General features: G+C 35.3%; 5 protein-coding genes and 2 long non-coding RNA genes across 10 annotated transcripts; 5 read left to right on the forward strand and 2 right to left on the reverse strand.

Moving 5' to 3' along the window:
• The first annotated feature begins 921 nt into the window (after positions 1 to 921).
• LOC108860513 (uncharacterized) lies at positions 922 to 2,733 on the forward strand. The gene is made up of 7 exons (XM_018634385.2): positions 922 to 1,146; positions 1,243 to 1,273; positions 1,378 to 1,396; positions 1,734 to 1,831; positions 1,932 to 2,030; positions 2,135 to 2,307; positions 2,390 to 2,733. The coding sequence occupies exons 1-7, from the start codon at positions 979 to 981 to the stop codon at positions 2,474 to 2,476; spliced, it is 675 nt and encodes a 224-aa protein (XP_018489887.2). The 5' UTR covers positions 922 to 978; the 3' UTR covers positions 2,477 to 2,733.
• A 1,565-nt stretch (positions 2,734 to 4,298) lies between these two features.
• LOC108817242 (phosphoinositide phosphatase SAC5) lies at positions 4,299 to 9,075 on the forward strand. The gene is made up of 15 exons (XM_018589919.2): positions 4,299 to 4,712; positions 5,109 to 5,313; positions 5,408 to 5,805; positions 5,917 to 5,993; positions 6,127 to 6,314; positions 6,404 to 6,501; positions 6,599 to 6,738; positions 6,830 to 6,958; positions 7,038 to 7,344; positions 7,422 to 7,543; positions 7,631 to 7,741; positions 7,828 to 7,995; positions 8,097 to 8,267; positions 8,406 to 8,481; positions 8,589 to 9,075. Exons 1-15 carry the CDS (start codon positions 4,626 to 4,628, stop codon positions 8,709 to 8,711), a joined length of 2,400 nt encoding a protein of 799 aa, XP_018445421.1. The 5' UTR covers positions 4,299 to 4,625; the 3' UTR covers positions 8,712 to 9,075.
• A 2,686-nt stretch (positions 9,076 to 11,761) lies between these two features.
• On the reverse strand, positions 11,762 to 13,152 carry LOC130496739 (uncharacterized). Of its 2 annotated transcripts, none has more exons than XR_008935915.1 (4): positions 12,894 to 13,152; positions 12,633 to 12,770; positions 12,364 to 12,444; positions 11,762 to 12,083 (listed from the first exon to the last, which is right to left on the reverse strand). It is a non-coding gene; the product is annotated as an uncharacterized LOC130496739 (long non-coding RNA). The 2 variants fall into 2 exon arrangements; XR_008935912.1 differs by having other exon boundaries at positions 11,767 to 12,083; positions 12,633 to 12,708; positions 12,894 to 13,145.
• A 1,942-nt stretch (positions 13,153 to 15,094) lies between these two features.
• LOC108858866 (auxin-responsive protein SAUR77) lies at positions 15,095 to 15,973 on the forward strand. The gene has a single exon (XM_018632728.2). It carries the CDS (start codon positions 15,338 to 15,340, stop codon positions 15,743 to 15,745), a length of 408 nt encoding a protein of 135 aa, XP_018488230.1. The 5' UTR covers positions 15,095 to 15,337; the 3' UTR covers positions 15,746 to 15,973.
• A 411-nt stretch (positions 15,974 to 16,384) lies between these two features.
• On the forward strand, positions 16,385 to 18,951 carry LOC108860428 (probable complex I intermediate-associated protein 30). Of its 3 annotated transcripts, none has more exons than XM_018634315.2 (8): positions 16,385 to 16,520; positions 17,071 to 17,134; positions 17,341 to 17,454; positions 17,625 to 17,681; positions 17,863 to 17,954; positions 18,057 to 18,137; positions 18,242 to 18,340; positions 18,573 to 18,951. In XM_018634315.2, exons 2-8 carry the CDS (start codon positions 17,083 to 17,085, stop codon positions 18,759 to 18,761), a joined length of 684 nt encoding a protein of 227 aa, XP_018489817.1. In that variant the 5' UTR covers positions 16,385 to 16,520; positions 17,071 to 17,082; the 3' UTR covers positions 18,762 to 18,951. The 3 variants fall into 3 exon arrangements, with proteins under 3 accessions (XP_018489817.1, XP_018489823.1, XP_018489828.1); XM_018634321.2 differs by having other exon boundaries at positions 16,404 to 16,524; XM_018634326.2 differs by having other exon boundaries at positions 16,422 to 16,516.
• Positions 18,952 to 21,079: 2,128 nt separating this feature from the next.
• Positions 21,080 to 25,836, forward strand: LOC108860397 (COP1-interacting protein 7). The gene is made up of 10 exons (XM_018634285.2): positions 21,080 to 21,268; positions 21,763 to 21,916; positions 22,031 to 22,198; positions 22,286 to 22,386; positions 22,477 to 22,504; positions 22,594 to 22,746; positions 22,825 to 23,618; positions 23,707 to 24,257; positions 24,340 to 25,498; positions 25,580 to 25,836. Exons 2-10 carry the CDS (start codon positions 21,858 to 21,860, stop codon positions 25,669 to 25,671), a joined length of 3,105 nt encoding a protein of 1,034 aa, XP_018489787.1. The 5' UTR covers positions 21,080 to 21,268; positions 21,763 to 21,857; the 3' UTR covers positions 25,672 to 25,836.
• LOC108860461 (uncharacterized) lies at positions 25,813 to 26,449 on the reverse strand. Its single transcript, XR_001950693.2, has 2 exons — positions 26,145 to 26,449; positions 25,813 to 26,049 (listed from the first exon to the last, which is right to left on the reverse strand). It is a non-coding gene; the product is annotated as an uncharacterized LOC108860461 (long non-coding RNA).
• Positions 26,450 to 26,774: the final 325 nt, after the last annotated feature.

Here is a 26,774-nt window from a genome sequence, read left to right on the forward strand (position 1 = left end):
TATTGGCTTCGAAAAATAAAATTTTATTTTTTATTTAAGAAAATAAAAATCTTAAAAAGTTTTCAATTTTTTTAAAAAAAATTCAAAATCTAGCTTTACAAATAGATATATTTTTTAAAAAAATCGATTTTTTTTTAAATGAAAATTTGGGAAGATTTAAATCGATTTTTTTAAAAAAAACATTGAAAACTTTGGAAGACTTTTTTTTTAGGAAATCAATTTTTTTTTTAAAAAATGAAAATTTGGGAAGATTTAAATCAAATTTTTTTAAAAAAAATTGAAAATCGTGGAAGATTTTTTTTTAAGAAAAAAATAATTATTTTTTCTTTAAAAAAATAAAAATCTTCCAAAGTTTTCAATTTTTTAAATTTTTTTTTTCAAAATCTAGCTTAAAAAAACAATTTTTTTTTTTAAAAAATCGAAATTTAAAGAAAAAATAAAGATTTAGGAAGATTTAAATAGAAACTTTTTAAAATCGAAATCCTTTTAATTAAATAAAACGATGTCGTCTTGAGATTTTGTCTTAAACAAAACATCCAGATCTTTTAATCAATAAAGAGAAATAAGTAGAGTAGTATTCCAAAAAGTCCACCAGCCCAGTGGCAAAAACCTCTACCTACAACCTCGAGGGTACGGGTTGGAGCCCAACCAAAAACAATTTCAATTAAACTAAACGATGGTCAGGTTCGAGTACAGATTTGTTTTGGCATTTCCTACAAAATTGGTGATTTTTCTGGCCTATTTCCCAATAAGTAACGGGCTCCTTTCGATACAGATATTAGGATATGATGACCGGTCCGTTTTAAGAAACAAAAAAAATATCAGCAGTTAAAGTGGTTCATTAGCATTCTAGAGAAGGTTGTGGCCTTTTAAAATAAGGGCACAAAGGTAAAAAAACCTTGAACATATATTAACGGGTGGTCATCGTCGCCGAGAGAGCAGCCAAAGTCAAAATCTGGTTGAGTGAGAGAGAGAGAGATGGCAGCGGCGGCGACGAGGAGGAGGAAGGCAGAGGAGGTGGTGGAGAAGGCGATGAAGGGAAACGATGCTTCTCATGATGCCTCACACGTGTGGAGGGTTCGAGACCTAGCTCTCTCCATCGCTCGCGAGGAAGGTCTCTCTTCCAACTCCGACTCCATGGAAATTGTGAGCGAGCCTCGATTGTTTCCAATGTAGTGTTTGATATTAAGAATGAGAGATTATTTCAATGTTTCCTCATGATTTCTGATCATCTTTTTGCAGGTGGAGCTTGCAGCTCTTCTCCATGATATTGGTAACTTCCCCCTTTTTGGCATCTATCTTTTTAATTCAAGTGTTTATCTTCCTTCCACAGATTAATCCCTAATATGTGTGTGTGTAATCTCTCTCTTGCTTCAGGTGATTACAAGTACATAAGGTTTGTTTCTCTATGTCTTCTTGTATACGTTTATTAAATGTTTACTTCTCTAGATTTCCTGCCTTTTAAACTTCTTTTGAACTAACCATGAGGAGTGGTCAATACACACTTGCAAGTGTTTCTAGGATTTACTCGTACAGTAATTCGGTAACTTTAGGGCTCGATACCATCTCTTCTTTGTAAACAGTCTTGTGGATTATTTACTCGTAATTCGGAATCCCTTGCTCTGTTACTTACCCTGGGATTAGGATGGGCTCTACTAAGTGGAACTTGGTGTGAAAAAACTATGAATGATGATGAATACTGGTTTTGATATATATTTATAACCTGAATTTAGAGACCCTTCGGAAGCTAAACTTGTTGAGAATTTCCTGGATGAGCAAGGTGTTGAAGAGACCAAGAAGTTGAAAATTCTGAAGATCATCAATGGGATGGGTTAGTTTCCACTGCGATTAAGCTAAGAGTTTTGTAGGAAAAAAGAAAACAATCTGTCGTGACTAAATTTATGAAGAGAACAAGTTTGTATTGCTTCCAGGTTTCAAAGACGAATTATCAGGGCAAGCACTCTGCGAATCTCTTCCAGAATTTGGGGTAGTTCAAGATGCTGATCGCCTTGATGCCATTGGCGCCATTGGTTAGGATGCTTCTCGACAGTTTAGAGCTTTTGATATCTCATTTCCAGACTGTCTCTTTCTATGGTGGTGCTGTTTGTTGTTTTTGATCTCTTTTATGTTTTAGGAATTGCTCGTTGCTTTACATTTGGTGGAAGCAGGAACAGAGTGCTTCACGATCCTGAGATCAAGCCCCGGACAGAGTTAACCAAAGAGCAGTACATGAAGAAAGAGGAGCAAACGACTATTAACCACTTCCATGAGAAACTTCTCAAGCTCAAGAAGCTCATGAAGACCGAGGTGACATTTTGCTGGAAAGCTAAACTATTACTACAACTTGAAAAATTTGTTTCGATTTTGAGATTTGAATGTGGCGCCACAGGCAGGTAAAAGGAGGGCAGAGAAAAGGCACGAGTTTATGGAGGAGTTTCTTAAGGAGTTCTATCAAGAGTGGGATGGGAGAGCTTGATAAATTTGATAATGGGATCATATGTATGGAGAAGAAAAGCAGATGATGTAATCAAAGGGTTGCTTAACCGGACCTCAATGAGTAAGTTGTACCAGACCAAACCGACCAACATGTGGGTTTGTGTGTAAAACAAGCCAAAACTGTTAAACCTGAAATATTTATCCCGTGGTGAATTTATAGAAGTTAAGATTGTTTTTGAATGATAATTTCCCTTTTGAGTTTTGTCAATTCTAATATGAAAATGATTGTGGAATGAATCGAGGTTTACATGATAATACTAGTCTCTGTTTTTTCTTTTTTCTTTTTTCTTTTATTTCATTTTTCTAACGCCAAAGTCTTTTCTAAGAAAATAACTTGAGTCTTGTAAATATTGACTTCCTGTTTCCATTTTTAAGTCTTCGTTGAGCTATATTTGTTTCGTGCTAATTGACATGGTTTAAGAAAACGTTTATGGATGTTTGAGTGGATTAAGTCATTGCGAAGCTATCATCGGTCGGCCATCATATGTCATGTACTTGGTTTGAATTTGTATATTTTATACTCAAGTGACGTAATTTTCAAGTTTATTACTGGAAATTTGATTTTTAATAACATTTGCAATACTAGTTACATTAGGTAAGAGTTTTGTTTGATAGATTTCTTACAAAGTCAGTCGTTAACAAATAATTTTTGAAGAGAGTTTGAACTTATCAGACAAGTAATTTGATGAATATATATTCTAATAGTTTATAGTATATAAAAAGCATGGAATCAAGGAATTGTTTACATATACTATAACCAAGTCGTTTGGTTTTGTAGTATTAAAAAACATAAGACTAATCGCGTATAAACAATAATCTATCGTTATACTATAACACATGTCCATCATTAAGAGGACTCTGGTTATTCTAACCAACGAAAGGGTCGGCCATTGCGTGTTCAAATTGTGTGTTAAGCAAAACATTATCGTTAATCAAATTCCAAATATTTTAACCGTTTGCAGGGACGGTCCTGAGCACAGCAAGGTGAAACATTGGACTATGGCCCCCAATTTTTTTAAAAATATTTACACTGAAAAAGGCCCCCAAATTAGCTAAAAAATTTTTTTTAGTTAAAACCTTTGTAAAATGTTTCAGGTCTCCCATCTTTCAGGAACGCCCTTGACCGTTTGTAACATGCATTTTCAGTTCTTTATGTAACCCCAAATCATCATAAATAGACATTCATAAACTAACCCGGTTAGACACTAGTCTATCATTTATAAATTAGCCTGTTTACACTGATTTTATTGAACTAGTCGAATTTTCAATCGCAAGATGGACCATATTAATTAGCATTAGAATAGTATCATTTGCAAAACTTTAGATATATACAACTCGTAAGTAAAAATCATAATCGTCTTCGTCAATGATATTTTATTGATGTTACGTGGACCCAAATCTCCCTCCATGTGTTTAGCGTGCACCAGTACGACATGCCATCGTTAAAAAAGGCGTGGGTAACACTCACTAATTGAGATCAATTATTTTACAATCATTTCATCCGGTTAAACCTTAGAATATACACTCGGAAGTTTCGGTGAAAATATATTCACAAGCTGACTAAGAGGAAGCAAAAGGAGAATGTCTTTCTAAGATCTTTAAAAAAATTTGACAAAGAAAAGGTGAAAACGTAATGATACTTTTTTCATATGATTTTTTACTAAAGATGATTAGATGTATGATCTACTAAAATTAAAAAAGATGCCAAAAGGTGGACTTTTTATCATACAAAAGTACAAACAATGTGCTCACAAAACGCAGCGTATCGTAGAGGCTATAAATAGAGGCATTTAGCGCCGAAAAGGTAACAAAGAAAAAAAAACTTAAATTTTCTTTTTACCATTTAAAAAAAAAAGGCAGGTCTCCTCTTCTCTCCCTCTCGGACCTGGTCACATCCTCGACGGCTCCACTCCTCCTCCAATCTTCTTCTTCTTCTTCGTCCTTATCCTCTTCCCCAAAATTTTGAGCCTCTTCTGAGAAATTCAATCCGATTTTATCTTCTTCATCCACGCTCTTTACATACATCTCATCTCGTCTTTTCTCTTCAACGAACCGGTATTCGAAATCGAGGTCAAACCGGCTCCGAGCTAATCTTAAAGGTTTCGGAATTTCATATATAATCTGGTCTGATGGGATCGGAGCCTCGGGACGACCCGAGGCGCGAACTGATTGACTTGCCCGTTCTTCACAAACTCAAACTCTACAGTACTCGCACGGTACCCAAAATATCTCTCTATCTCGCTTACTTCTTTCTTTTTACGATTGTTTTGTTTCGCACCAATGTGATCTTTTACCGTAAACTGATCTACCGATAATTACGTTGACACATTTATTATGATTTAATGGATTTTTAATTCTGTTTATAGAAATAACAGCAATTATTTTCCCGGTTTGCATTCAAAAACGGTTCGGTTTCTGTTTGATGAGTATATATTTTTTTAATGAGAGTATATATGCTTTGTGGTTTGGTTTCATATGATCTGTAGTAAAAGGCATGAGTCTTTAGCTTAACATAATGTAGACTCTTTGGTTCTAAGTTTTCATACTATGGCTTCCAGATTTCAAGATTATTGTAATGTTTGTGAATAAATTGTTTTTTTTCTCCTGTGCAGAATTTTTATCTGATCGGGAGAGACGAGAAGAAAACCTTTTGGAGGATTCTTAAGATTGATCGAACGGACCCAAAGGAGTTGAATTTGTTTGAAGATCCTACAAGGTATACACATGAGGAAATCGCCCAGCTTAAAAAATGGATTAGTCGAGGCAACCAGGAGTACGGTGGGCTTAGAGCAGAGACCACTTGCTATGGAATCATTGGTAACCTTCTTCAGTCCCAAAGCATTTTGCCTTTCCTTTTCTTCTTAGTGTTTTTGTGTGTCGTTTTGAAGTTATGGAGCTATCGTGGGTGCAGGGTTTGTTAGATTCTTGGGGCCTTATTACATGATTGTGATTAGAAGAAGAAAGAAAGTAGGGGAGGTCTGCGGCCATAGTGTTTACGGTGTAGCGGAGAGTCAAATGATCATGGTTCCATATCCTTCCAATGAGACCAGAGTGTCTAGTTCTGCAGCCGAGCGGAGGTACAGGAAGCTCTTCAACATGGTGGATCTTAGCAAAAACTTCTACTTTAGCTACACGTATCACCTCATGTATTCCCTCCAGAAGAACATCCAGGACATCTACAACCCCGAGAGAGGAAAAGTTCACGACCACAGCATGTTCGTTTGGAACGAATATTTAACACGCGGGATCAGAGGGATCCTCAAGAATACTGTGTGGACGGTTGCACTTGTATACGGATTCTTTGAACAGGTAACCACAATAAAATGCATTGCATATATGAATATCATTGGTTTAGTCTGGATATTTTGCTAATTTTTAACAAAACCTAATCTCTACTTTGCTCATTTGCTCTTTCTACAGGTTAAATGTTTAGTATCTAATGAAGAATTTGTTTTGACTGTCATTGCTCGGCGTTCACGCCGTTACGCTGGTACAAGGTACTTGTATATATTGATAGCAACATTACTTGTTATATGTTCATCTTCCTCTTCTTCTCTTTTATATCTGTTTTTCTTTTCCTCATGGACTAAACAACCTTTGCCTCCTCTCTTACTCTCTGTTAATGTGCAGATATTTAAGGCGTGGTGTAAACGAGCAAGGCAGCGTAGCCAATGAAGTTGAGATAGAGCAGATTGTTTCCAAAGAGGTTCCTGAGGGGAAGAAAATCCCTATTACATCAGTTGTGCAGGTTCGAGGCTCCATACCCCTATTCTGGTCTCAAGAGACATCTGTGTTCAATCCACAACCCGACATAATAAGTAAGCACCACCACTTACATAAAGGATCTTTACTTCTTACATTATTCTTCACGCACGCTTATGTTTCTCTCTTCTACCGGTGGTTACAGTGAACAATAATGACGGGGATTACGTGGCTACTCGACTCCATTTTGAGAATCTGAGACAGAGATATGGGAAGCGGATAATCATCATGAATCTTCTAAAAGTAGGCTTTTCTAATTTTCTAGGACAAGTCAAAAGTTCCCTTTCTTGGATTGCTGGAATACTGAGTGTGTGTATCTTTGCTGATCTGTGATATTCAGACAGGTGATAAAAAGAAAAACCATCGAGAAAGCCTCTTAAGGGCAGAGTTTGGAAAGGCAATCTGGTCTATCAACAGAGGCACGAAGAAAGAGAACCGTTTGAAGGCAATTCATTTTGATCTAAACAAACAATTCAAAAGGTTTCTCTACACCTCTCTATTAAGAAGAAAGTGGTGGGTTGGTGTGTAATAATAATAAGTCTTACCCCGGTTTTTCCTTTGCCTTTTGCAGCGGAGTTGATGGTGCATTCGAGCAGCTGTGCGTCCTCGGGAAGAGAGCATTAGACTTGATTGACTTATTTTTCTGTGAAGCTCCTTTAGGCATTGGAGCTGATGTCGTAATTAACGACTCATTTTTCACGTAAGTTTAGTAATGCTATATGTGTATATATATATGCATCCTGTGAATGAAACATAATACTAACGTTACCATGTTCCAGTAACCACATTCTGAATCAAGATGAAGAGGAGGAAACTATTCAAGAAAATGAAGCTTTGAAGGCGGATATACATAAGCTTCAAAGTGGGGTGTTGAGAACAAACTGCATAGACTGTTTGGACCGTACTAATGTTGCTCAGTACTCCCACGGATTGGTAGCTCTTAATCGGCAGCTGCGTACATTGGGCATCACTGGACCTCCGATCGTCGATAAGGACAATCCCGTGGCAAAGAAACTGATGGAAGTTTATGAGAACGCAGGTGATGCAATTGCAATTCAGTATGCTGGCTCGGAGGCACACACTAAGGTGATTGGATCTCCAATACATTTTTTTCTACTGGGCTTGAGCTTCGCCGTTGAACTAATAAATTTATGGTTTAACAGATGTTCTGTGCCCTGAGAGGTGAGTGGAACATGATGATGAGACACCGTGACATCATCACAGCTGTTCGTCGTCACTACAACAACGCTTATCAGGATGGTGAAAAGCAGAACGCCATCAATGTGTAAGCTTTAGAAACTTCTTTCATCTTTTTATATTTGAACTTGCTATTATGTGTTTGTCTGGTCTTAAAATTTATTTCTATTGACAGATTCTTGGGGAAATCAGGGCCTCATTTGGGAAGGCAAGCCCCGTGGGAGTTGGGTTCTGACAAGCTCAAAACTCGAAGAAATAGTTCTAACCTAGACATTGAAAACCTGAGGTAACCTAATTTTGTTGACCAGACCATCTCTCTTATAACTTTGCAAATGACTGAGATATGTTCCAATGCACAATTATGAACTGCAGGCCAAAAATTTCAAGATCCTTTTCCGATAACCTTCTCTTATTGGGTGAGTTGAATTTGGAGGAGCCTATACTCGAAAGTCCAGAGCCTTCAGGTGAAGGGTTAAACGGTGTTATTTGGGAAACCACTTCAGAATCTGGATTCGTTGAAGCTGAACCAGGTTCTCCGAGGTGGGTTCATCAAGAGTCTCTTCTATTTATAACTTGTTGCAAGCTCTTATTTGTTACACTCTTTTGTAATTCTTTTTCCTCTTTTGATTAAACATCTTCAGCTTCCGCTCGGCTATTGGCCATGAAGATCATTTGATACGAACGGGATCAAGACAAATGTTACAAGGGAGTAGCTCTGTGTCTGATTTTCTCGGCCTGGATGATGTACCTGGTTTTGCACACTCATACAATGCTAGATTCACTCATGCAGATGAAATGTTTGAACTTTGCAGGTAAATTTTTTTAATTTTTTACATCTCTCGTCATTAGAAGGGACACTTTGCAAACTGATTAACCTTGTTCTAAGTAAATATATCTTATTCTATATAAATACAAGCCTGGTAAATTAATGATGTAAATGTTTTGTGCAGCTCCGTGTCGTCAGATAACATGTTTACGGACATGGACGAATCCATCACTTCTACAACTGATACGAACATTTTTGAGGTAATATAGTCCTTCATCACCATATCACTTTTAGTTATTCAAGTTACTTGTAAGCTTTGCCAAACATAGACCCTGACCCGGGCGGTTTTTTTTTTCGATCTTGATAGTTTCATAGCGGTTCGAATCAACCAGGACGTTTCATTGAATATCCTTTAGTCGATGGATACTCAAATGAATTCACTCAGTGGGTTCTACACGAAAAATCATCATTGTCAAGGGTTCCGAGATGAAACTTCTGCCTTGCACCGGAAGTTAACGCTGGTTACTTATCACGTAAGGCAGGGTTGGACAGGCATGATAACAGGAAACGCACACAGTAACAGCCACGTCTTTGTTTGACCAAAAAAAAAAAAACAGCCACGTCTTTGTAAATACCAAGGTCAGCTTTGTAAAGGTCCCCAGCTTCTTGTATTTCTTTTTTTTTTCTACCAAGGTTGATTTCTTTCTCTCTGTTTTCTTCATCACTCACAAAATTTGATTTTGTTTGTTTTTGGTATATAGAGGTTTTGGTTTGGTTTGATTTTCCTAGTAATTTGTTGCGGCCCAATGGCTGAACCGCAATGAATCTATTCTATTAATTTTGCAGCATGACCAGTTGATAACTGTGTGGTCCAATTTTTTTTTTTAAACTAACTATATTAACTATGTACTCTTTATTTTATATTTTGTAACAACTGTCTCAATTCCATAATAATCGGGACAAATTACATATTTTATTTTCTAATTAACTAATTACATTTTGTAATTAATTACATATTTTATTTTATATTTTGTAACTAATTACATATTTTATTTTCTTTTGCTATTAGTTTGGACCACTCGCTTGTATCAGTTACTTCCAAACAGTTTTGAGGTCCGATCAAAACATATCTAATCTATTAATTTAGGGATTATCTACTATTTGAAGTTCTCATTTAAATTTTGGATTCTTTCATAGTTGTTGCTAGAATATATCATACCTCCTATACAATGTAACCTACCAACTTAAATTAAACCAAATCTTAACCAATATAGATTAGTTAAACCTAACCAGTAACACTTTTATAATATTTTTGGTTAATCTCTTAATATAATTAGATCATATAAAACTGAACCACTCTTAAATCAACGAGTTCCATATCATTCCAGACATAAGAGAAAAAATATCCGACTCATTTACAACGTAAGCATACAAAGACCGTGTATGCTTATGCTCATTGATCTTCCAAAAACCAAATAATTGTGGCATAGACCAACATAGGCTCATTTTCGTATCACTAACTTTACTTCCATATATTTACTCTTTACCTACATCATATCACAACATACACAGTTATGCAAGAACATGACTTTTTTTTGTTCAAACAACCAAATAATGATGGCATATGGTCAATAGATTTTTTAAATATGTTTTTTATATATTACATTTTATGAGACTATGTGTATAAGTTTTTTTTTGAAAAAAGGCATAACTATGTGTGTTAAAAGGTAAAAGGTGTGACAAGGCAAATTATTATACTAGAAATAAAAGAAGATTAAATACAAACTAATAACAAGTACAACACAAATTATAATACTATTAAATTTATATATATTTAATAAAATATTATATATGTCTAATATGTATATATATATATATATATAAATGTTACACAAAATATATAAAATATTATATACACATATTATATATACCATATATTATTAATTGAAATTTGATAAATCAATTTCCGCCCTTTAGGGCGGGTCCTAATCTAGTATTCTATTAATTTTGCACCATGACCAGTTGATAACTGTGTGGTCCAATTTTTTTAAAAAACTAAATATATTAACTATGTACTCTTTATTTTATATTTTGTAACAACTGTTTCAATTCCATAATAATCGGGGCAATTACATATTTTATTTTCTTTTGCTATTAGTTTGGACTGCTCGCTTGTATCAGTTACTTCCAAACAGTTTTGAGGTCCGATCAAAACATAATAAATAAAATGTGATATTTATAATGAACTAATAAAGAAAGGTAATGGACTTGATTTAATAAAGAAAGGTATTGAACTTACGTAGGCAAACAAAAATTATGGGAGCATGAAGTTAAACTACAAAATCATGTTCAAAAAATAAAACAGAGATTACAATTGTGATAATTTCGCTAAGAAAAAACAAATAAATTAAATTAGGCCCTAAACCGTGCTTTTCGTGTTTCCACCATAGACCAGTCCGACGAATTTGTTTATGAGATGTCCATAAATCGGATTGGTTTTCAATAAACCAAACAATGTAAACACAAAACTGCTAACCAAAATTAGATGTTAAATCAAATTGGTACATCTATCTAAACTATTAAACTATGAGCATGAAAAATCTAATTAAGTTATAGTTCGACCAATATATTTGTTTAATTTTACCAAAAAAAATATATTTGTTTAAACTTTTTAATTTTTTACTTATAGCTTATAACTAAATTGGTTATTATTAAATATACATTCTAATCTAACACATTGTTTCATATTTTCAGAATAAGATATCTAAATCAATATTCTTAACAATAAATTTTAATGTTTTGATCACCATTTTATTCATTAAATTTAAACGATATAGTAAAAGCATTAACAAAACTTACAGAATCACAAACTTATAGTTTATTCAAATTATGTACTATTCAAAATATATCAAAAGTTAAATCATTTTAAAACAAATATAATCAGATCTAAATGGATTTTTATCGGGCCAATCAGTGATGGATCACGGGTTAGTGATAGACTTTAGGATTTTTACGGATTTATCTGGTTTTAAATATTGGATTTTAACTAACTTTGAACCATACTACATGCGGGTCACATATTTATCGGTTCGACCACGGGTCTAGATCGAATAGAAAAACATTGGTAAAAACTACTAAAACTCCTACAAATATATATGTATTCTATTAAAACATGAACATGACCTATTGATATAAATGTGATCCAACTATTTTAATAACCATTTAAAAGAAATATTATACAAAAACCATAAATATGACTGAAACATAAATATAAAAATTAAATTTCTAAAAATATTTAAAACAAAAAATATACCCGGGTCATAATCTAGTTCTTTAATTAAAAGTTGGAAGCAACACACCATATTGCAGTTCCTATTCCGCCTAACATTCGTTTGAGAAATAGAATACATTCGTAGACCCTTTAGCGTTTTATTAAAAATAATTACCAAACAAACCAAGCATATCACATGCGAAAGTGACACTGGTCTCTCTTCTGAACCAGATTGTTGTATCTATATGTCGCAAGAGCTAGAGCATCCTTATTGCAGGGACAATATTAATGTATCTTAGCATTTTTTATTATTATATTTTGATTAAGAGACAATGCTAAGAAACACAAGCAAATATACAGATTATTGGTAGAAACTTTTATGTTGTTTTTTAGTATAATGTTGATAAATACTTAAGTGTGGATATGCATCAAAAAGATTCAGTTTTCACTAACTAGACACATTAGCTTGAGCTATAATCAGAAGAAAAGACGCAAGTTGTTGTCACTGCTAAACCTGATATACTCTTCTTGTTGTTACCATCCCAAACGTTGACGAAACCGTCACAACCTCCCGTAGCAAAAGTTCCATAACTACAATTTCAAAACCATTAGATCATTATTAGAAGCGACAGAGAAGCTGTACTGAGACCTATAACTTAACATTCCATATAACTAGTGGACTCAATGAAAACATCTATAGTGTCTACTTGCTAAGTAAAATTTGGCATATACAATACTCCGAACTATCACTCTACACAATATGTTGCAAACCAGAAATTACACATTTATTTTTGTGAAAAGTTAGTTGAGAATAAAGGCAACCGTGTATATGAAAGGATACAATCAGATTCCTTCTAAGATCAACACTTACATCGGATGGAAGGCGATCACATTTACGGGGTAGACAATGTCCCTTCCATCCTCGGATTTCCGGTGACACTTGAAAGCATATCTGAGAAGAGATTGAAACATATTTGTCAGATACACAAAGAGTAAGGTTCGACATAGAGAGGTAACATGAAAAGCATTATGAACACATTTTTTAGCTTGGGCAGCCTCTGATAGATCGAAAAACTCCATTGAAACCCTCCCTTCAACAGAGCTAAGTGCATATCCAGAAAATATATAGTTGATACTCACCGGCAATGCAAGACACAGGAGGGTTCTTTTGCAGGTCCCTAAGCTCTTTGTTAATTCTTCTCGAAGCCATAAGCTGCTGCTAGCCACAAACAATCAAAGCCTAATCAATGAACGACATCTCCACACTATATTACATGTCTACAAGCAATACACAACAGAGATTAAAATTAAGGAGCTTCCTTTTCCAATCAAAAGACATGAACAAGCAGATCAGATAGATTATTAAAGTAAAGGTACTGTTTTTAATCAAACAGAGGCAACCTCTTCGGAAATCTCAAGAGGCTGGCTTGGCTGGTTGGTTCGTAGATGAGAGAAAGTTTGGGCAGTGGATGCGTTTTAAATAGATTCTTCGTTCTTGTGGTGAAGCTTCTGACACGGTCGTGTCCTCTGGTGTAGTGGCCGTCGAGAGAGAAGTAGAGAAGGAGAAGACGAAGAGAAGGAGAGGAGGGAGGCGACGAGAAGGAGAGAGAGAAACAATGACACGTGGCTCTTAGAAACGGAGAAAGAAACTTCTTAATTAAGAAGTTTTTTGGCCCGTTTCTAATATATTAACCTATTTTACATTTATATTTCGACCCAAAATAACAAGATATGGGCTTTAGATACCCGCGATAATCATGCTCTAAGGAACGGCAGCGTCTTAGGCATGCCGCATTATAAGGTGTAACCCTTTTTTCTGTATATACATGATGATTGATGTAAAAGGTTTGACATTCGACATTTGTGGAGTATGATTTTTTTTTTTTGGATTAATGGTATTTTAATATAGAGAGTAAGGAGAAGTAAGTTTATTGACATATAACCATGATTAACCCATGTTTCGGATAAAAGACGACTATTAAATATTCTTATATTTTAACTAAAAAAATATAAGAAAAATTTCTTAAATAAGATATATAAGAATCATTTTTAGCAAAAAAATATAAAAAATGTCAAATCATGAATTAAGAATTCCGACTAAGAACATCTTTAATGTACTTTCTGAAGTGGGTTTCTGCAGAAAAAAGTGGAGTGTAAGCTCCGCCACTATATCAAAATCGATGAGAGAAAACGCCAATAAAGAAACGCGTTTGGTTTGTTTCTTACACTATTTTGCGGACTCCACGACACGTGACGGTCTGCAATTGGTGCACTCTATTTTTTTTATTTTTTTTAAATCTGAAAAGTTAAAAGAAAAAAAATTAAAAAAACTTTATGGATTTCTATGGATATGCTCTAAGAAACCGGGATTAATTATGGTAAGCGTCTGTAACGTACTTTTTTTTAAGATGAGTGTAACGTCTTTAAGAACAACAACAATATACCAACCGGCTTTTTCGCTCTTGCAACCAACTTGTTTGTTCAGAGTATTTTATTCTATTTTTTCTTTTAGTAGTGTCGGCTGGCAACTTGTTTAGCCACCAAAACCAAAAGCTGTCTGATCTTTTATAAGAAAAATGAGAATGCAATTATTTGCTCCACTATTAAAAAATAAAAATTCAGTTGGATGGGGCTGCATTTATCAATACAATAAAAGCTCTCAGTCAATAGAGTTGCAGCTATATTAGGAGGACGTCGTACTTTTTTATAACTTTCTCTAAACAAAATTACTAGTAAGTTTAAGAATTGAATTGTAAACATGACCCAGGTCGTCCTCGTTACCTATACATCCATTGCGTACGAAGATCAAAGTCACATTTTAGTAATCTAGTTTCGGAAGTTATAAGTTACCATTTTTTACATATGATATATTATACTTTAACTTATGAAGAACTATTAGATGATTTACATTGAATTAATGACAGAGTGAAATGTACATAATCAAATATCATTTGCGTCGACTTAATTTTAATTAAAGATTGCTTTTAGAAATAAAACATTTGAACGATTACTAGTACCAATCATCATTCATCAGTGATTCAGTATTACTTAATTGGGCAATGGATTTGTGATGTTCGGGATTGTTTTTATTGTGTATGATTTCTCTTGGCGGAAACTATTTATATACTAAAAATAAAGTTTGACCCTTTTTAAGTTATCTAAACCCCTTCAATTATTAGCTTCGCTTCCACAATTTGATTTTCCAAAAACAACTTTATGACATGATTGGTGGTCACAAAAACAACTTAGTTATTTGTTGTATTCCATATTATTTCTGGCCAGGTGTTTAAGTTTTAGATCTTATGTGCATGAATATATTCGATATATGTTATGGTTATGGTTATCATCATAGAAATATGTTATTTCAACATCATGAACATGGTGTGATCTTTATCTAGAAAACCATCTATTAGACTATATATTACCCATGTATAGACAACAACATTAACCTACCATAACAGAAGATTGTCCAACTCATACACACACGTATACACATATCAACATGCGTTCATGCACATATATTCATATCAATATATAATATATAAAAAGCATAGCAACGAGACACTAGTTTTACGGATTCTGTACTCATTCTTTATTAGCTGTTCACCTTTCTCTATCTCTCTCTCAGTATAAATACAAACGAACATACTTCTTCGTTCTCACGTCCCATAAACATAACTTTATAATCTTCAAACATATTCTTGATAAACACACACACAAAAAATAACATACCCTAAATCTCAAGAAAATCTCCAATATTATTAGTTGTATTTTCATCATGTTTTCTTGTTTGGTTTAAAAACCCCTAATATTGTTCAAAAATCATAGATTTATACTTTTCTCTAATGGCTAAATTTGGGAAGCTAACAAAGCTTAAGTCGGTCATAAAGAAATGGCCTTCCTTCACCAAGAACCAGCACTACTCAACCACCGTATCCACCACCCCCGCCGCTGCCACCGAGGTCTCAAAATGCGATAATCTTCAACTAGTTTACGTTGGAAAGTCTCGAAGACCTTACATGCTTAGTTCCCACGTCATTGACCATCCACTGTTCCAAGAGTTGCTTGATCGTTCATCGAGATTCATGGAAGAATGTCACAATCAAAAGGCAGTCTTAGTAGCTTGTGAGGTCGTGTTGTTCGAGCACTTGCTATGGATGCTCAAGAACAGTTTCACCGATCACAATGATTATGATGATGATGACTGCCAAAGAGAATCCGTCGAGGAGTTGGTTGAGTTCTACACTTATTGACAGCGATTTGTTCTTATATTTCTTTTAATATAATATATAGTTTATTTTATTTAATGAAAATTTTGAACTGATCCTACATGATCCAGTTCGACCCACAAAAGACCCCCCCCCCCAGCAAGTTCTTAAGATTTTTGTGACTCTTAGCCTCATTCTCAGGACATCTTACCTAATCATAGTAGAAACTGTAATTCCGTCAATGATAAAAGTTGATGTTGTAATAATTTTTGTTCCCCCTTTATACACATCATATATAGTATTTATCTTGCATATGTATTTTATTATAGTTTTAAAAATAATAAAATGCTTTTACCAGAAAAAAAAAAATGCGCCGCCGCCACATGACGCGCATGGCCACCCAGTCGCATGCACCGTCCTACTTGCCTTTGTAGTGGCAGAAATGGCCGTCACGAAAGAAGCAATTCATAAACCTTATTAGTATATAAATTTAAGCCTATAGTGAGTTAACATTATAAAATATGCAATTTTAGTAATGGTGCCAAAAAATAATTTGGTGAATCAAAGCGACCTATATTATATATTGAACTAGTTTTTGTATTACAAAAAAAAAGGACACTATTATTGATAGTCAAGTCATCTGTAGATGTTATAAGGCCGTAGTGAAAAGCCTGGCACAAACAAGCCCATTATAGAAGAAATGGGTCACGAAACGCAGCGTATGAGAACGACGACGTGCGTCGTCTAGGTAGCTTTGACTGCTGGCTGCTCCGACGCTGATTGTGCAACGTTCGCAAGGGGTGACGGAAAATCCCAGTGAGTAAGTGAGTTATATATTGCTCGCTGCGTTTTCAGCTGAAACAGTAGAGATAGGAGATTATGATGTTTGTGCTCTGAACATTTCGCTTGTCCTAATTATCAGATCTTCTTCTTGTTTTTCGAGTTTTCCATATGTTCCTGGCGTTGTTTGGACTAGCTGATGGAAATAATAAATCTATCTAATAGCTTCTGTGATATCTTTTGTTTTCTTAAAGAATGTGGCTGCAAGTTGTAATTTCTATACATCGGAGATGACTTGGTCGATTTTCTGCTTACAATATGTTCGTTGAAATGTCTCAGTGGCAAATAGTTTTATTCACTGGTTAGGTTCTCTTTATTATGTATTCCTATGGGCTATGGGTCTAAGAGTAAAGGATCGTTGATTATGTCCTAATGGTCTTCTGGTATAGCTTTGCTTCTATATCAAGTCAAGTCTTCGTTTGTGTGATTTGGTGATTGACATTTGAAAGTATGAGCTTTCGTTCGTACCAATCAGTGTTTTTTTTTTATATTTATACAAGCTTCCTTTTTTTTTTCTCTTGGGAAAGCAGATACAGAGAGACATGTCAAGGTTTCGATCATTGTTGCAAGCCTCAGTAAATGCAACGAAGAAGGGTATTCACTTGCCACCCTTTTTGTCATTCTCTTCATCCCTGCTTGTGTGTTGATAGCCAAGTAAATTTTGAAGATAAATGGCGCTGTTTTTATGTTCCATCTAAGTTTTGGGATTACCGTTATATCTTTCTACTAGCTTTAATGCTTTTGAACGTAGCTGGGTTTGCTAGTTTCTGACTTATCTACACCACTTTTCAAAATGTTAGCTTTTACGTGGAACATTGAAGAATGGATACCACCTGCAGAGAAGTATATATTTAAGTTCCATTCGAAAGAAGACTTGAAGAGATGGCATCTCTATTCTGATTCTCAATATGGAGGTACTTACTGAAGATTGTCTGATATTGTTTTCTGTTCTTGTCTCCCTTGCATTTCCATGTTTTGCTGATTCATATGGACAACTACCGAGTCAAAAGAAGATTCAGAATTAAATGATCATCGTAAACAATTCGTTATGCATTTTATAATTTATTTGGTGATTATTTCACAGGATTATCTTCGGCTTCCTTGGAGATCCCAGATGGAGGAAAAGGATCAGATGGAACTGGTTAGCATCATCGTAACTTCTTTTGTGGATTCATCTCCCCCTTCATCATGTCGCTGTCATGATATACGCTAACAAACATATGAGACTTTTCTATGTTATGTTAACGTTGTTTTTTATGTCTTTTATTAAGTTTCTTACATTTCTCACTTGGTGATGCTTTTCTTCCATACATCTTTTGTAGGAATTTTCTCAGGGAACCTTTCTGTAGACCTCAGCGAGGGATCAAAGTTGAATATCAGTCGGAGTGGCTTCTGTGGAATGCGCTCAAAGAAGGTTAACAACGTAACAGCTTTTTATTTTACTTACAATGCAATGTTATAATAGGCAAACCATAACCCTTACACTCAACTAACTTCCTTTTTTCTTCTTCTGCAGTTTGATGGCTTTATTGATCTCGACGGGTATGATGCAATAGCCATGAGGCTTAGAGGAGATGGAAGGTGTTATATCTCTACCGTAAGTTTCATGCGGATACTCTCACATATCTTTAACTCCAGATGAAACATCAAATGTTGTAGGAGGGAAAAGGGTTGTTATACTAAACCTTGATTTTAATTCAGATCTATACGGAAAACTGGGTGAACTCACCGGGACAAACAGAAGATAACTCGTGGCAAGCTTTTGTCTTTGCTCCAAAGGACAGGTGGTATACTGCTAAGGCAAGTACTATAATTGTTACCGAAAAGGTGTTTTAGAGTATTATACATATCCTGTTTTTTGAACCTGTTTTATATAGAACCTCTGTATATAAACATAACCAAAAAGACAGATGGCGATTATGATGAGCTCACTCGAATGATTCACTTCTAGTGCGATTATGATGAGCTCACTCGAATGGATTCACTTCTAGTCTAAAGCCATTAGTAACTCGAGTTTTGAATAATATATCAGATCCCTCTAGCTCGATACTTGCCAACGTGGAGAGGAAATGTTATAGATGTGGAAATGGAGATGAATCCAGGTCGAGTTCTGGGTATGTCACTGTCGGTAAACGCAGAAGGTGGTGCGGTTGGAGCTAAATCAGGAGCAGGTGATTTCAGAGTTGAAATTGACTGGATCAAAGCCTTGAGAATGCCATGAATGGGTGAGAAGCATTATTGGCAATGTATGATGTCTTCTTTGTTTTTAGCTTTGTGAAAACCAGGCCTGAGTTGATACTTGGTGGCCAAATAGAGTGTTGAATTGTAACTGGTCAACACTTTGAGCAATGTTTTAACTATGTTCATCGAATAAAAAGAACATGACACAGATCAAAAAGATATTATCGTTATCTTCTGTTTTGTAGTTTATCCGTTTCTGGTCAACTAGTTTTATACTTATTTATTACGGTCGTGACTGAATAAGCGTGAGTATGTTAAGTTACACTATAATTGGTTGGTAAACACAGAAATTAATAAGTACTTGTATAACGAGTTTTACATACGGAAAAATATTGTCAACAATGTAATGAATGAAGGTTTATTTATGTTTCGGTTTCACGCATGACAACACACCTAGTTGGACCCTAACGGTGTTGCACTAACTTGATAGAGACACACGTGTAATCACCGGCAAGGCAGATGGTAGGACCCGTTCTGTACAGCTGTTTTTTACTTTAGTGGCCAATCTGCACCGTTGGACGGATCTACTCATTTGTTTTCTATATTTCCTTTTTTATCTGTACATAGTTGCTTGATGATGCGGTTGTTTTAGTGGATATCCGGACCCACTAAACCACCCGGTTTCGTTTTGTAGGGTCAACCGAACAGAAAAAAAAGCTGCAATCGTTTGGTTTAGAGAATATCTAAACCAATTCAATCTCCCCTTTTCGGTTCGCAGATCGGATGATTAATCAAAATTACAAAGAAAATTTGGATGCATTTGAGAATTTATATTTCTAAGTTCTTATTCAGTTTCTATATTACTACATACTTGCAAATCATCCAATTCTCGTGTGGTTTAGTGATGATTTGGTTTTAGTATGTACAAATACTTTTATTTAAAGTTGATTTAGATCAATCATTCGTCAAAGTTATAAGGAAAACATTAATTTCCGCATGAAGATTAATAAAAGAAAGATTAATTATTGAAGAGAAGACACATGGGACAAAAGGAAAAGAGAATGCGAGGAACATGCTGCATGTGCTGAAGCTTATGTCATACCGACAAATCTAGAAGCATATTGTTCACCTAAAGGCTCCTCGTTTTGTAATATATATATTTTTTCTTTCTCCAAATTACCATAATTAGCTGCCTTAAAAATACTTCAATAAAGGGTTCTATCTACGTTATATGATTTTAATTGTTTTAAGACTTTTTGTCACATTTGATTGAATGTTAAATGTAGGGTATTCAATTGGAAATAATAGACGTACACTCTATTTTGCATGAATGATGAACAATATTTGGATCTCTTTAATATTGCATGTGAAAAATGATACTTTATTTTCTTTTGTTAAAAAGCGAATAATACTAATAATATTACGCGTTCACATCACGTGAATTATTCCATGAAGAGATTCATAAAATCAAAGGAAATCATATAGTGTACGATTTATATGAAAATATATATTGAATAACTCATGTTATTGATCAATTAATGAACATTACATTATTAAGTACACAATCATTTATATAGATACCAGTAAATATAAAAAAAAAACAATAGGTATTCTTGTATGTTGTTGAGATTATGTATTTAGCTCCCCCCGTGAATTGAGCAAGAAAATCTCAAAGAAATGGATAAGTTTAGGCATTTAACAAAAATGTCACACTCAATTGTTTGTCTACAAGTATTATTTTACGAGAAATAGGGAAAATTATACCCTTAATTTCCTCAGAAGACAAAGAAGATATATGAGGTTGACAAAATTAAACAAAAAATATATATTAATATATGCGAATTTAGTTGTCTTTATCAAGGTATTTATAGTATTGTTTCACAAAAGCAAATATAAAATACCGTTAAAAAATCGATCATTGGATGTTTGGTCCACATAGTAGAGAGAGCCTTGACCACACTTCCTCTCCTACTATCTGACAAGACTGCCCCCATCTTAAATTACTGAACCGGATGCGTTTAATGAAGAATCCCACTGACAGATTAAAACTATTTAATTATACACCGTCGAATATCTTATTAAAGTTTTTTTTTTTTGTAACTTGTATCTTTTGAAAGTTTTTTTTTTTTTGAAAATAAGTATCTTTTGAAAGTTATGTGTTTACTATTTTTGAATTTGTAAAATACTAAGAAGTGTGTGAATAATCAGGTTAATTTGGAACATAGTCCAAACCGGGTTTAGTTGGTGTTTGATTAGAATCGGTTAACTAAGGAGGAGGATACATTGGTAATATAAAATGTTGGGTGGTAGGAATCTTCTTATTGACTCATGCTTGCGTCTTTCGTATCCTCTCTTCATTAAGTTACCGACTGTTACGCGAAGGAAGAAATAAAAAAGGTGAAAGTTGTCCGAAGGAAGCACTCACTCTCTCTCTCTCTTTAGAGCAGCTAGCTTCACATTCTCTATCTTACTAGAGAGATTAAAAAAAAGGGAAAGTCCTTCTTCAATTTGGGCAAAGAGAAACAACACCCATTGTCCTCACGACAGGTATTCTGATTTGCAGACACACTGTTACCGTGTTTTTTTTTCCTTCTTCTTCTTACAATTAAAGAACTAAAGTAAACAAAAGTTGGAAGAGTGATTGGAGCTAAAGTGTTCGAATTTTCGATCCAATGCTGGATCGGCTTTGTTATAAGTTCGACTCTGTTTTCTTACATAACTGATTTGGATTCTGTAATGTTTCAAGAGTTAGAATTTTTCAGATTTTGTTTTTTTTTTCTTTTATGGTTTTACTTTTAGTGTTGGGGTTAGATCTGGGAAGCATCGGTTTTCTAAAGTGTTATGAAGCTGCCTTTCATCTTTATTATTGTTAAGTTGAATTGAAGTCTGTTTTGGCTTTTCTTGTGTTATTAGTTTTTCAATGTTAAAAAGTTTGGTAAAATCTTTTATTGCTCTACAATTAATTACTTACTACATACTCTCTTGAGAGTTGAGACTACCAAATAATTCATTGCTATTCTTTTCTTTTTTTTGTTCCTCAGGTTTTTTTTTCTGGGATATATATAATCTGTTGAAGGATTCACATTTTGGTCAATAAGAAAGAAGTTTTCACATTTTGCGTGCATTGAAAAAAAAAATGAAGGCTGATAGTGTTCTTGACTATGCTATATTCGAGCTTTCGCATAAACATTCTCGGTGAGTCAAATCTAAATTCTCTCGGTGTAATGTTCTGCATTGATTGGTTATGCTTTTTTTTTATGTTGTTGTTGAAAATCTTATTTGATTTGGGTGTGTGTGTGTGTTTAACAGATGCGAACTGTTTGTTTCGAGTAATGGTGAAACTGAGAAACTGGCTTCAGGATTGATCCAACCATTTGTGAATCATCTCAGTGTTCTTGCAACACAATCATTGTTTAGAGCGGAAGTAGAGAAAAGCCAAAATGGCAAATCTTGGTTCACAAGAAGAACACTCGAGAGGTTTTTTTTTTACAGAACATTTTGATTTTCCCTTTTCGTTTTTAGCACACAAAGTAGCTTAATAATCTTTTCCTTTTTTCTTTTCAGGTTTGTTGAATTTGTTAATGGTCCAGAAGTTCTGGTAAGAGTCGGTACAATTGATTTGGAGATGTCACAGTTGGAAGCAGCTCGGACATTATATTCCCAAGGTCTGTTAAAAACCTATCTTTTGTTCAATCAAAATTTTAAATTTTAGGACCGAACTTAATCTTAATTTTCTTTTTTTTACATGTGTTCAGATGATGGAGGTGTAACGGATGCAACAAAGTAAGTAAAGCTCTCTGGTTTCATATTGAGTCAAAGTGAGTATTGAAATGGAAGAGCGTTTTGCTGATTGCTTTTTGTCTGTTATACAGGAAGGAGCTCTCAAGAGCTATAGATTTAAGACTTGAGGCAATTAAGAAGGACTTAACCACAGCCATTGCTCAAGCCTCTTCTAATGGTTTTGATCCTCAAACTGTCTCTGATCTCCAACGTTTTGCTGATAAATTCGGCGCTCATCATTTGAAGTAAGCACTTCTTGATGTTTCACTTTCTTGCAATTTGTGTGTTCGAAATTAATCCTAACATTAATTTTCTTTTACCAGCGAGGCATGCGGAAAGTATATTTCATTATGTCAAAGAAGACCAGACCTGATCAAGAAGAACTTGACTAGCAATGAAACAAACACCAGTCAAGTTCAAAGTACTAAGACTGATGAAGAGGAGAAAAAAGATGAATCTTCTACGGTTAAGACCACTCAGCATACAAGGAGGCTCAGCGTGCAAGACAGGATTAATCTCTTTGAGAGCAAAAAGACGGAAGATTCAAACTCTGCAGGACACAACAAACCGGTGGTTGTTGTTGCTAAATCCACCACAGAGTTGAGGAGACTTTCCTCTGATGTCTCATCAGCTGCTGCTGCTGCTGCTCCTGTATTCCCTCAGAAATCTGTCTTGAGAAGATGGAGTGTTGTTAGTGACATGAGCTTTGATTTTACGTCGGATAACAAAAAGTCTGAGGGTAGTGGCAACGAAGAAGGTCTCTCCAGTAGACCATCCTCTGGTAATCCTGAAGCCACTGTGCCAAAAGAGCCTGAAGAGAACAGTAAAAATGGTGATGATGATGATGTGTCTTCTACTAAATGTGATGATTCTCAAAACCAGTCTGATGGTGATGATGATTTGAGGAAGAGAGAAGATGAGAGCTATGCTTCCAAGCCTCACAGTGTGGCACAGCCATCAGTTATGTTTCCTCGGCATTCTCGGTCTCGGTCAGCCCTTATAGGAGATGGTGTTGATATCAAAAGCGATGAACTTCAATCACAGAGCCGGAAGAAAGAGGTGATTTTATCAGACAAGCAACCTGTCTTAACAATCTTGACAAAACCAGCTTCTGCAGGTTAGTTTAACTAAAAATCTTGATAAACATTTTAGAAGTCAACTTTTTAAATACTAAAACTGATAGATTTTTAATTGTACTTCTGCAGGGTCTGAACAGAGACAAAACTCATTTGGTTTAGAGGATGATCTTGAGGTCAATCTTGTGAATAAAGATTCACCTGCTGGAAAAATCAACAGTATTAGAGTTCGTGCAACATCTGTGGATCAAATGCAGAGGCCAAGAATGTCTAGGGAAAGCTCTCAAGGGGTTAACGAGGAGTTGAAAATGAAGGCAAATGACCTTGAAAAGATTTTCGCCGAGCATAAACAACGAGGTCGTCGTGAAGATCATCAATCAGACAACAACAAGAATGTTGTAATGCGTAGGAACGTATCTGATTTAAGCTACTCAGATGATTCCAAAGGGAAGTTATATGAGACGTATATGAAGAAAAGGGACGCAAAACTGAGAGAAGAATGGAGTTCGAAAGAAGCAAAGTTGAAGTCAATGCAAGAAGCTCTTGAGAGGAGTAGAACCGAGATGAAGGCTAAGTTCTCTGCTGCATCCGAGAAGAGACAGGACTCTATATCAAGCACACGCCAACGTGCTGAGAAACTTAGATCTTTTAATACTCGGTCAAGTTTGAAGAAGTTTCAGGTAATCAAAAAAATCATTTAAGTTAATATGATGATGATAACTTACTATTTGGCTAACTAACTCTTCTCATTGTTGTATACAGCATCCTATAAGCTCACTACAGAGCGAAGAAGAAGACGTGAAAGATAAGCTGGCCAGTGGAAAGAGTGCTTCTTCTAGGAGCTCTCAAGTTAGAAAGGCTCCATCACCGAACAGGAGCTCTAGAGTCTCGAAACCATCAGGTAAAGTTTCAAACACTAACATTACTTCAGGGAGAGGGAGAAGAACAGGAGAGGTTAATCCGGTTGTTGCACAATCTTCTTCTATTCCCAATTTCTCTGATCTTAAGAAAGAAAACACAAAACCATCTGCTGTCAGAAACCCTCCTATGATGATGCGGACACAGGCGAGAAGTGGTGGTAATAAGAAGACTTCAAAGGAAGATGTACCTCCTCCTGTTAAGCCCCGGAGACCGAGGTCATTAAGGAAGAGCTTCTCTGCGAACATAGAGTTCACTGAACTGACAACTCTCTACTCTGATGAGAGGAATGAGAAACAACAGAACAGTGACGTTGATGAGGTGCAAGAGAACTTGGGGAATGAAGAGTTTGAAGAAATTGAATCCGAGGCAGAAGAAGAAGTGAAACAAGTTGTGGAGGATCATGTCAAAGAAGAAGAGGAAACTCTAGTAGTTGAGGACATTGTTGATGAAAAGACTACACTACTTAGTGACAAAGCTGAGAACTCCTCGGAGGATGAAAACGTCACTTGCTTGAGGTCAATCTCTCAGGTAGTAGACTTACCGGTGAACACTACTCTACCTTCACCGTTTCAGCATCACCACATTGCCTCGTTAATGGATTCACCTAGCGAGAGTCCTCTCTCGTGGAACTCAAACTTGCAACACGCTTTCTCTTATCCTCACGAGCATTCAGATGCTGATGCTTCGATGGATTACTCTCCCATGGGAAGTCCTGCTTCTTGGAGTTCGAGGATGAGAAAGAAATGGGGAACAACAACAACAGGTCAGAGTCCCACCATTGTTTCAAACTCTTCACCGCTCCACTCTCGGAAGGATTTGGCGAAAGGGATCAAACGTTTGCTTAAGTTTGGGAAGAAAACTCGTGCTGCGGATAGTCTGATGGATTGGGTCTCTGTTACCACATCTGAAGGTGACGACGATTTTGCTTATAGATCATCGGATGAACTAAGGAAAACAAGAATGGCATCTTCTCAAAGTCAGCATTCTGAGGATGAACAAGGTATATAGTCTGTTTTACATTTTCTTTTGTTGTCTTGTGTGTTTTGTGTGTTTAGCTTTGTGTGTGTTTGTGTGTGTTTAGGGAGCTTTAAAGCGAAAGATGGTGAGTTTAAGAAATCATTCTTCTCGCTCTCTACATTCCGTAACAAAGGAAACGACTCGAAGCCAAGATAACAGAAGAAGGAAACAAAACCATATCTGTGTTTTTCCTTTACAACAACACAAGTACAAAGTTTGTAATCTTGAAACAGAGTTACAGTGTTTGATATGATTTGAGTACATTATTGTTTGTTGATTTTCTTTAATATTTTAAAATGAGATAAACATATTTTTGAAACACTAGAAAAGTATATAGAAATCTTCCCAACAGAGTTGTTTTTAATCCAGCAGAACTTTCGAATGTTAAAACAGATGGCTTTTGATCATAAAAACAACAACACAGTAGTGCCAACACATGACAACAAAGTAGTTAAATAAAAGTGCATGTTAAAGAAGCCTACTACAATCATCAAAGTCTTCAAGACAGAAGCCGTAGTTAAACATTCGTTGCACCTTCAAAATAGACAACAGTAAGAGAAAAAATAACTCGTGTCGTATTATATAGTGTCCAAATACTAAGGACACGATATACTATGGAAACAAGTTACCTTGGGATTCACTCAAAATCAGTTGCATCTTCTCTAGCCTAGAACTACCTTTGAAGAGGTCAATGCGCCACTTGGACCGTAGAGTACCACTACTGATTTGATATTCCTTCATATCGAGTCCAACGAAAGTTATTAATGAGAAGTTTATTTTCTTCACCACCATCTGGATTCCAACATCACATATTCACATGTCAGAATACTATTAAATTTGATAGTGAACTTATCTTATAAAACTGCTATAAGATAAGCTCCTGGATCGTCTCTTGGTACCTCGCCATCTTATCTAGGTAAGTGCTGGATTTCCATCTAAGGACAACGGCCTGAGAGTATTTCAGTGATGTACCAGTAGAAGAGAAGCTCCTGGATCGTCTCTTGGTACCTCTTTGGGTGGAATCCGGCTGTGATAAACATGAAAGGGAATGGATAGATGAACCACACCATGGCGCAGACAACATCATCGATTGTTTTATACAAGAACGTTATCATTGTTGCTTAAAAACCTAGACTATACAGAGCAAGTCAGAACAATATAAAAAGTCTGATTATTTGAATTTTAAAAAGAGAAGTGTCTGAACTTAGAGAAAGAACAGTGAAATGGTGTTGTGTGTTTTCTTCGATTCCTTTCTTCCT

The sequence above is a fragment of the Raphanus sativus genome, chromosome 1 (genome assembly GCF_000801105.2).
Source record: "Raphanus sativus cultivar WK10039 chromosome 1, ASM80110v3, whole genome shotgun sequence".
Classification (NCBI taxonomy): Eukaryota; Viridiplantae; Streptophyta; class Magnoliopsida; order Brassicales; family Brassicaceae; genus Raphanus; species Raphanus sativus.

Coding starts and splice junctions, on each gene's coding strand:
- LOC108858866 (XM_018632728.2), top strand. CDS start 15,338: ATGGCTAAATTTGGGAAGCTAACAAAGCTTAAGTCGGTCATAAAGAAA.
- LOC108860428 (XM_018634315.2), top strand. CDS start 17,083: ATGTCAAGGTTTCGATCATTGTTGCAAGCCTCAGTAAATGCAACGAAG. Junction 17,682..17,862: donor AAAAGGATCAGATGGAACTG/GTTAGCATCATC, acceptor CATCTTTTGTAG/GAATTTTCTCAGGGAACCTT. Junction 17,955..18,056: donor GTGGAATGCGCTCAAAGAAG/GTTAACAACGTA, acceptor CTTCTTCTGCAG/TTTGATGGCTTTATTGATCT.
- LOC108817242 (XM_018589919.2), top strand. CDS start 4,626: ATGGGATCGGAGCCTCGGGACGACCCGAGGCGCGAACTGATTGACTTG. Junction 5,806..5,916: donor TATACGGATTCTTTGAACAG/GTAACCACAATA, acceptor CTCTTTCTACAG/GTTAAATGTTTAGTATCTAA. Junction 7,742..7,827: donor CTAGACATTGAAAACCTGAG/GTAACCTAATTT, acceptor TATGAACTGCAG/GCCAAAAATTTCAAGATCCT.
- LOC108860397 (XM_018634285.2), top strand. CDS start 21,858: ATGAAGGCTGATAGTGTTCTTGACTATGCTATATTCGAGCTTTCGCAT. Junction 21,917..22,030: donor CTTTCGCATAAACATTCTCG/GTGAGTCAAATC, acceptor TGTGTTTAACAG/ATGCGAACTGTTTGTTTCGA. Junction 22,387..22,476: donor TCGGACATTATATTCCCAAG/GTCTGTTAAAAA, acceptor ACATGTGTTCAG/ATGATGGAGGTGTAACGGAT.
- LOC108860513 (XM_018634385.2), top strand. CDS start 979: ATGGCAGCGGCGGCGACGAGGAGGAGGAAGGCAGAGGAGGTGGTGGAG. Junction 1,832..1,931: donor GAAGATCATCAATGGGATGG/GTTAGTTTCCAC, acceptor TATTGCTTCCAG/GTTTCAAAGACGAATTATCA. Junction 2,031..2,134: donor TGATGCCATTGGCGCCATTG/GTTAGGATGCTT, acceptor TTTATGTTTTAG/GAATTGCTCGTTGCTTTACA.